General features: G+C 39.6%; 1 protein-coding gene across 3 annotated transcripts in view; it reads left to right on the top strand.

Moving 5' to 3' along the window:
* Positions 1-1,479: 1,479 nt before the first annotated feature.
* LOC138047146 (uncharacterized) overlaps positions 1,480-10,243 on the top strand; it is a 53,427-nt gene continuing 44,663 nt past the window's right edge. For all 3 annotated transcript variants that reach the window (XM_068893872.1, XM_068893874.1, XM_068893873.1), the window contains exon 1: positions 1,480-1,736. In XM_068893872.1, coding sequence (XP_068749973.1) covers positions 1,587-1,736 — 150 coding nt within the window. In that variant the 5' untranslated portion in view covers positions 1,480-1,586. The remainder of the gene's footprint in view (positions 1,737-10,243) is intronic.

Below are 10,243 nucleotides of genomic sequence, written 5' to 3'. Positions count from 1 at the left end.
CTCATTTTTCAGAAACGAAGTTTACATTCCAAAACGGTAAAATGTAAACGAAAACAGAAATTGAGAGAATAACCTTTATTGGGAGTAAACCGCAACTTACTAACCTTGTGAATACAACTCGATTTAACTTTACCACGGCCGGGGAAGTCTTGTTGCTGAGATCTTTCTAGCCTGCGAGTAGGCACGGAAAATGCGAGCCGGCCCCATTCGTCTCGCCGGCTTCGCCGGCTCGCGTTTGCAACCCGGCGTTGTCAATCAATGGTTTCCGATCGATTGATTGCAATCAATACAATCAATAATAAGCAATAACAATCCATTGATTGTTATTGATTGGTGCAACCAATCGATAAAAATCGATACTCACACTCGGAGTCTTAATTGCTATTGATTACCATTGATTTCTATAGAAAATCATTGATTAATAATTCATTATGCAACTTTCTGGCACGTGTTAGCGTGGGCGTGCTTCATTGGTCCCGGGCATATTTACACGTCCAGGGTAATTGGGTAATTCGATTGCGCACTTTTATCCTTGCACTTCAACCGGGATTCCCAGAACACACTTGTTAGAGTTTGCTTGTTCCGGAGATGGCAAAGCAAGTTGAATTGTCAGTGTGCTGTGTAGTCAAGGGCTATCACGAATGCCCTTTTGAAGTGAATGTCGGAGAAATATTCTACGCATTCAAGAAGAGAGGAGAATGTGGGAATGCGTTCAGAGTTACGAATGATCGGGGACAGCTCGGCCATCTTAAAATCGAGCTTGTTGGTCCTCTTTGGCCCTTACACAAAGAGATTACTGTGTAAGTTTAAAAACTTGTTTCGAGACGATCAGAGTCAAGTAATTTAAGTGAGCTTTTAATACTAATAAGGGGTAAAAATGCTACAAATTTAACATAAAACACCACAAATAAAGATAACTGAATGGTTTGTTCATTCATATGGTGCGTTTTATTTAAGAAAATGACAAATTTTATAATCAATAAAAATCAATAATCAATGACAATCGATGAAAATCAATAGAAATCGATACTCACACAACTTTAATTCTACGATTTTTATCGATTTCCAATACCAATCGATTAATTGTTATTGATTATTATTGATTATTATTGATTTTATCGATTATCGGAAACCATTGATTGACAACGCCGGGGTTTACAAGTGAGCCTGCTCGCAGGCTAAGATCTTTCAACTTCTCTGTGTTGACAAACTTGTATGTTTGTCAAGAACTAACGTGTCCTAACACCCTCCGGAACCTACAACAAGCTAAATTTGACGACCCAATGTAGGATTGACTTTTAAAATCAAGACAGTGGACGTACAACAAGGGCGAATCGGAGAGCAACGGAACTTTCTCCTCGAGCAGCTCCATGTTAGTGAAAGATCACGTGACCAAGTGGCTGGTGACCACTTGACCAAGTGGTTGCTGATTTGCATCATGTGATACCTACGTAATCCTCTTTTTGTACACGCCTAGCTACTTCAGTCGAGTGTGCGTGCAGCATTGAACCAGGCTGCTTCGAAAACAAAAGAAAAAACTCTGCTCTTGAACAGATTCGTTCTATCTTAAACGACGGTTGATTAACATGAACGATCTCGTAGAAGAAGGAAAGGCAAAAGCCGCCGGAATCATTTCCATTTTGGTTGGTGTATGTGCCTTAATCGAGCTGATAGGCGGATTTATCTACCTCAGTTTTGGCGGACGTGACGGTTCTGGCTTGTGGTCTGGAGTTGGGGTAAATAATTGTCTATGTTTTCTGATTCACGCTTAACGATGACATATGCTTCTTTTACACTTTAAAAACTAAGAGAAAGAGGTTAATCTGCTGCCCTTTTAGAATTTATAAAACTTTATTTGTGCATGTGGAATAGACATGAAAATGAAATATCAAGAGTTGAATGAAATACGGAGTTGGTAATAATGGCAGTGTCGCTTGTGCAGCACAAACGCACGGTCATGTATTCGAACCCGTTCAAGCCTGGACTTTTCGATGCGGGATTGCTTAACACGGCCTAAACCGCACATCATAATATAACTTTCATTCCATTTTATGAAGCGACAGCGAAGCGACGTAACCCGTCATTTGTCAGAACCTCCCCAGTCTTTTTGAAACCACAAGAATGAGGGGTTTCATATTGCATTTAAAACCATCAGTATCTATTTCCGTCTTGATGCTGCGACATCGCAACATCGATCGCATCGCAACTTGTGTCCTTGTGGAAGCTGGCTAGCGATTTTCACTTTAGTTATCAGTGCCAGAGCAACGGTTTGATCGCTTATTGAGGAAGAACTCTTCTTTCTACCGGCACACTATCATGTTGAACCGAAAGATATAGAATCTTCTCAGCAATGCGTGACGGAAAAGTTCACGCAGAGTTTAGGGCCCTCGTGAATTTGCGTTTTGAAGGGTTCGTGAATTGAAGTGCCTTTCGAATGGTTCCTTATCGTTCTTTTTAAGCAACAAGGCATGAATGTTTTTTTTTTGCCGAAGTTAAGGCAACGATTCTTTTGTTGTCTAATTTTCCTCTCTATATGCAAATCATTGCTTAGGCAAACTTGAACAGAAGTGCCACCATTTATCACCATTAAGTATATTAGGTAATCACATTATTTCGAGTGAAATTTGGGAAAAAAAAGAACGAGTAATTACTGGGTTGCCATTATGGCAAACCAGGTCGGGAAATGGGTGGGATTTGTTGGTTTTATTTTTACTGGGTTGCCAATTAGGCAATCCAGTTAGAAAATGCGTTTGTTTCTTTTAGGTTTTTTTTTTTTACTGGGTTACCAAATCCAGTCGGAATCTGCGTTCATTTTTCCGTTTTCTATTTTTTTTTTTCCGTGGCATGAAAAGTCTTTTCTGTCCCTTCCTTGCTAAGTAGTGTCATGGTGTGTAGAGTATCCTGGGCGTATGTTTGGTAAATTTGAGGGGGTACTTACTAATGCATATATTTTATCCAGTGGTCACAAAAGAATATTTAACTTCACCCTGCAATGGCGTCGAAAGTCATTATAACGCGAATAGCGTTAGCGTGGATCTTTTAAAAAAAAGATACGCTTATGGAGCTCAATAATGGAAAGTCAAGCGGATAAAAAGGACGGGCGGTGAAAAATCATATGTGGAATCTTCAAACCGACGAGTAATGGTCTTCGATATAAATTGCATCTTTTGCCGTCGGATATCATCAGGTGAGCTTTGCTTCTAATGTTGTTTGTCGAACTGTGGTGTTATATACAAGACTGAAACCAAATGGCAAATTCCGTATGGGTTTAAAAGGAATCGAACGCCTTGAATTCATCACATTGTTACTGAAGTCGCATCTCCGTTGTCTGGCAATTTGCATTTATTTGTACTCAACTCTGAACAGTCTTCAGGTAAAAAAAAAACCGTAAAAAAAAAATGTGACAGCCAAGAAGAAAAGAAAGAAAGCTTGTCGTCTATTTTATGCTTCATTAGTCAAGGAAAAGGTTCTTCATGGAAACGGTTTGATCCTGAAATTTATGTTGGTAATTTGACACGACTGAGTTTCTTGTCTTCACGCACGTAATGAAATAGGAAGGGGTTTTTGCCTCTTATAGCAAATATGTTGTTTGTTTCAAAAAAATATTTCGGTGGCCCTTATGAATTCATCATGATTTGTAATATGCGAGCTTAACTGGATAGTTTTAATGGCAAGTTCATTTTCGTGGCAAAATGAGGTTAGCCGTCTTTCTGTTGTGTTAACTTAATTAAATATACCATGCCTCGTGAGTTGGTATTTATCTAAGTTAATTTCCACTCTCAAAATTACCTCCAGAACCTACTTTTTGCGTAGAATAAGCATTTAGAATGATGTTCTTGTCTTCTGTGGTGATACTTGACGATTCTGGAACATTTTGTGAAAAAATATTTATAACGGGTCACACGCGCATTTCATCTGTCGGGTCAGGAAGCCTTCTTTGTCGGGTTCCTGAGGACGTATCTATTTTGACTTCAGGGTGAATCCATGAGATACAAAAACAGACTTGCGAATTATCGCAAATCACAATGCTGACAAGCACAAAAGCAGAAGAAATGGTTAATAAATATGAAGTTTGTTACTATCTGAATGTTTTTGGGTTTATAGAGTAAAGGGATATATTGTCACGCAAATGATTTAATTTCATGACACTCAAAACTCGCAAAAAGCGTGAGTTTCATGTAAACAATCTTTGCACTAGCAAGTCGTTGCAATAAATTGGATTAACCAGGAAGTTAAAAAAATATTGTTGGCTTCCCAAATAAATTTCATCTTACACTACGATGACAAAATTATTTGTCAGAGAAATAAAATTCCTGTTTCCTAGCGTATCACATTTCAACGCACCTATGCAGATTTGTTAACTTATTTTCACCGCGCCCGATTCCCGCGAAATTTTTCTTCTTTCAAATACATTGTATTAACAAAATATTATTTCTCGTCAAGCGTTGCATCTTTTATGTTCAAATAACCGCTAAAAATAAAGGTTTTTTTCACGATCTATCCGTAGATATTCTCTGTCAAAATTTGCACAACAGTCAAATCACAAAAATAGCAACGCACGTAACAAATTTAGTCGCATTTACCTCTTCGTCGGATTCTCATGCTTAACACAGGAATTTTTAGTTATTGTGAAAATCTTTCTATATTTAGCATCTATATTTTTTTCAATGGGATGTCAAAAGGCCAAGTGGATGTTATGCATAATAGGGCAAGTTCGGGCGATCAAGTGGCGCGTGTGACCCATTACAAATATTTTTTCACAAAATGTTCCCAAATCGTCAAGTATCACTACAGAAGACAAGAACATCATTCTAAAAGCTTATTCTACGCATCAAATTACACTCCGTGTCAAAAACGCAACTAAATAAATTTCCCACCAGTGTTCAACATAAAACCCTGTACTGAAAAACCCTTTCCTTGAATTATCTAGCAAAAAATAGACAACAAGCTTTCTTTCAGATAATTTTTTACTAACAAGAATAAGACAGACAGCCGAGATCACAGTAGCCTGTTCCAGGCTCTCAGATAGTCGAGAAAACGAAAAGAACTGCGTGTGAAAAGCGAGTGGGGGCTTGGCTCATTCTCCATTCCGCCCACTTTGCAAATAACCTTTCTCATGTCAAAATGTCAATGTCAAAGTGTTGAAAATGGGCGGCATTGGTGGTTCCACGCGAGTCAGTTCAAGCGCGATTCTTTTATTGTTGTTCACAGGTGATGCGTTGATTCTCTAAAGGCCATATTTCTAAGTTCTTCAGGTTTTCCAAGAAAAACGTTACGTGTTTGGGAACGAAGATTGCTAGAGATTCCTCATTTAGCGTTGTCCGTTTCTTACACTGGCGGCGAAAATGTTGTGTTTGCCGAAGTTGCTGCTTCTTTCGGGTTGGACCTTGTGCGGAACGAAAAACTTTCCGTTTCACTGTTTTCTCACTTGTGCGAGTACGTTAGCCAGAATTTAAGGCACTTTTAAGAAAATAACTTTACAAGCGCACGAAGGCATTGTCAAAGCGCCCGGGAAACGAGTGTCAAGGAAATCACCGACCGGTAATTTAAATTCGACCAAAAGACAACCACCAGTTCGAAAACTGCGAGTTCCCGACGCTCTGTTGACTTTTCCAAGGAAAACAGAAACCCGACCATTGAAGTTTCTGGCCTAGATGATAAGATGGTCTCATCAATAAACTTCAGCTCTGATGCATCAGGACAACCGATAATGAATGTGAAAGATTGACATTTCATATGGATGGGTTCAATTGCATTTGCAGTATACAGACACGTAGCCATCACCTTCGCTTCCTGAAATCGCTTGATCTTTTAAAGCTTTAAGACATTTCAATGGCCACATGCAACGGAAATACACGCCTGTTTTTGGCAATTTTTTGCGCTCTTTCAAATTTTCTCATTTTTTCGAAGGCAATGAAGGCAGAAATTTAATCGACCTTAGCTGGTGAATTCGAATACCCTGCCAAGTATTTGCGTAAGAAAGAATAACATAATATTGTATTTTTCTCGTTCGTCAGAGTTATCAGAGAGCGCCGTCAAATGCTAACAATTGTGGCGTGCAGGGGACGTAATAGTTGTGTGTGTGCGATAAAATTCGAACTATGTATCGTACCCGGTGATGCTATATTGTAAGCGGTGTGCAGAGATGTCGTATCACAAAATTGAAGCGCTTTCGCAACGCGCGGAAGTAACTGAAAATTTATGCTTTTACCAAAACCGGTAGGAAGCATTGCAAACGGATCTTCTTCTCGACTTAAGTTCAACAGACACAACTTTTGCTCGAATCTGAGCGCTTGTACATTTGAGAATACTTTAAGACTCTCGGCGACAGAGTTGACCTCTTTCTTTCGTGCTCCGCGTAAGCTCCGCGCTTGAATCAAAATGATGACGAAAGTGTTGATGTAAACTGTCAAAATTGACCAAACAAAGGGTATACCAGGAGCTGGTATACCGGAATGAATTAAAGAGATGTTTACAGGCTCTCCCGCCTCGCCTCGACCCAAGCCCCCACTCGCTTTTCACACGCAGTTCTTTTCGTTTTCTCGACTATCTGAGAGCCTGGAACAGGCTAAGATCACAGATCCAAGTTGTTCAATTCCTTCTCTGTCTTTGTTAAACCCATAAGTTACTAGTGAATTTTCCATTTGGTTTCAGTGTTGTACAAAAAACACCACACTTGTACAATATTAGAACTACAGCTCACTTTGATTACGGCTCGACGGGCGACAGATTGTTGTCGAAGTCCATTACTCGTCGCCTTTAAGATTCTAGATATTTTTTTCACCACCTGTCTTGTTTATCCAATTAAAGTTCCATTCTTTAGCTCCATAAGGGTACATTTTGTTTAAAGATCCTCCAAAACGCCATTTGCGTTTCAATCTTCGACGCCATCACAGGTTAATGAAATATTCTACTGTGTCAAACCAGAGAAATATACGCCTTTCTACTACCCCCTGAAATCCTACCAAAATACGCGCGGAAGGCTCTACGCACAAAGACACCACTTAGCAAGGGAGCGATAGGAGAGACTTTTCCCGACACGGAAAAAGAAGAAAAAGAAAGAAAAGAAAACGAACAATTCCCACCCATTTTCCGACTATGGAGCTCAATAATCGAAAGTCAATGTCAATCGGAAAAACAAGACAGGCGGTGAAAAATAAATATCTGGAATCTTCAAAGCGACAAGTAATGGTCTTCGACAACAATCTTTCGCCTGTCGAGCCGTAATCAAAATGAGCTGTAGTTCTAATGTTGTACCAAGTGTGGTGTTTTGTACAAAACTGAAATCAAATAAAAAATCCTCTAGTAACTCATGGGTTTAACAAAGACAGAGAAGGAACTGAACAAGTTAAGTGGATCTGTGATTTCTGTTGTCTGGCTATTGATATTTATTTGTACTCAATTCTGTACAGTCTTCCGGTAACAATTGGAAATTTCACTAATTCTTGTTAACCTTCAATGGCGTCGAAAGTCAGTGTAACGCGAATGGCGTTTTAAGGGATCTTTAAACAAAATATAAAGCGAGTTCGTAACACTGCGCACTGCGCAAGTTCGTACACGGCAGACACGCCAAATTTAGCTCCGTGCGAAATCCCTTATTTAAAGCGATCTAATCATGCAGTCACTATTAAAGCTCTAAAGAAGGAAAACAACGGCCTTAGGAATCAAATTGATGCACTAACAAAGGAACTGAAGAATCTGCAAGCGAGAATCGATGGCAAAATGACGAAGAAGACTAGTCGATCCTTGCCGCCATTATCTCCCGTCGATCAGGCGGAGGTTTCGAAGAGTATCGAGTTCCTGGGCCTTGAATGTGATGACTTAAATAACTTTCGAGGTAAAATTTTAGAAGAAATATCTAATCTTAAAGCCAACCTGGAGGTTATTGCCGAAAAAGTAGATGACCTGGCTCAGACCATTGAAGAGTTTCAAGCTTACAGCTATGGCTTTAATGTTAAAATATTGGGTGTACCGGAATGTGCGAGTCAACCGTGACAGTCTGCTTTGCAAACTAGTAATCTGTGTGTTGCGATCTTACAACAAAATGGGTGCTGAAGTTACATTAACTGATATTGACATTGCCCATCGTGTGAAGCCAAGGATCCCTTCCAACCAGCCGAAGCCGATCATCTGCAAATTCACCAGGCGATTAGCCCGTGAAGAAGTGATGAAACGAAGGACCGCAATTTCACTTGTTCAACCTCGCGAAATTGGTCTATCAGATGATGTGATATTAACCAATGCGAAAATTGGTGACCATCTGACGCCTTCTGCTCAAGAATTATTTGCAGCTTCTAAATCTTTCAAGGAACAACATCAGTTCAGCTGCTGCTGGACGAAGAACGGATTCGTTTATCTAAGGAGATCAGATAGTAGCCGCCCAATAAGGATCAAGAACATCGCAGACCTTCATACTCTTGCTCAAGACGATTTAGAGTAGGATCCCAAAATGTAGGTTAATTTAACTGATGTATTTATTTATTTACTATGAATTCGGCCCAGTGTTTATTTCGTGAACTTCCATATAATAGTATTGAATTCATAGAGGTCCATGGTCAATTTAACAACAGTTTAGATAACAATCTAACTACTAAAAAACAGCTCCAATGCCTGAAGAGTCTGCACGATCTTGATGTATTCAGTCTAAATATTAACACTAGTGTAAACCCAGATCATAACTTAAATTACAAACCTATACAATGTAATTATTATTCTAAATATGGTTTTAGTCAGCAGAAATCCTTTTTATCGAGCGGGTCATCTTACAATAACGTGAGAAGTCTACGGCGTAATCTGGACAATTTTCAGTCTCATCTTTTGGAAGAATTACAGCTACATTTCAGTGTCATCGAGATTACAGAAACTAAAATTACAAATTCTAATTTGCCCCTTGATTTCGATCCTTCAATACCTAATTATCGCTTCGAATACGTACCAACACCTCTATCGGCTGGAGGTGTGGGTATGTATAATGTATTCACAATGACTTTAATTATACAGTTATTGAAAGAACATGTGATGAAGCTTTCCATGCTCTGTGGGTGGAAATTCACATTGCAAAAAAATCTACTCTTATTTGTGGAGTTATTTATAGGCAGCACAATAGCCCAGAAAATTTTCTCAATTACTTTACGCAAACTGTTGAAAAACTCAGTGCTACTGGAAGACGGATTTTCATAATGACGGATGCCAACATAAACCTCCTCTCCTACAAATGGTGTAAGGATGCACAAGAATTTTTACATCTTCTTCAGGGTTAGTCTTTCATCCCAGCCGTTGATAAACCCACTAGGGTGCTAAATAAGACGGCCACTCTAATAGATAACATATTTATAAACAATTATGACGCAAACGTATACAGCGGTAATATCGTGTCCGATATCAGTGATCATTACACACAATTCTGCGTTTGTAATGCTTAGGCAATAAGTCTAAATTTATGCCTCCTAAAGTAAAACTTCGTGTTACTCGAAGTTTTCTGAAAGTCAATTTCTAAATCATCTTGCACAGTTAGGGCCAAGTCGCACTAGAGGACAAAACTGTTTACTAATGTCAAAAATCTGTCATCACAATGAAAAACCAAGTGCGACCGGTTTGTCCACCGAAGGACAAAATTTGGTCGCAGACGGACAAACTTCAAAGATGCCGTCGACTACCTCTGGAGCAGGCCAAACTGAAACAAATCTTATTAGAAAACAATAGCGAGGGTGTCTTGATTCGGAAATGATTTGACAGGTGATATGTAGCAGAGTCTCTATGCGATAGACTTCGCAGTAAAATTGATAACGTTCTCATTTCGCAACAACATGAATCCAGGCGCGAGCGACCAATATTTTTCGTATGAAATGGGGCAACAAATTCCTCAATATCCACCAGGATGGATCTATCCTATGCCTAGCCCTTACATCTTTAACGATCGAGGAACTCCCAGCCCATCTCCTTCTACCACGAGTTCTGACTCGTTGCAAGAATCATTTCAGTTCGTCGAAGACGCCTCAATGCCGGGATCATCTCAAACATCTTTGCGCCGTACGTCTTCGTCAGCCGAGAACATTTTGAGATCCCTCGTGTCGCATGGTGTGATGTTTTGTTCACATATTTTGTTCTCAAGTGCGACTGCAGCTTTCCGGACAATTTTTTTGTCACTGGCCGATTTCAAGTCAGATTCTTCCTGAACAAATCCGAAATTGCCCTCTAGTGCGACTTGGCCCTTAAACTGGGAATCCGTTGAAGGCGATGATAT

The sequence above is a fragment of the Montipora capricornis genome, chromosome 4 (genome assembly GCF_036669925.1).
Source record: "Montipora capricornis isolate CH-2021 chromosome 4, ASM3666992v2, whole genome shotgun sequence".
NCBI lineage: Eukaryota > Metazoa > Cnidaria > Anthozoa > Scleractinia > Acroporidae > Montipora > Montipora capricornis.
This window is presented reverse-complemented; position numbering and strand designations above follow the sequence as displayed.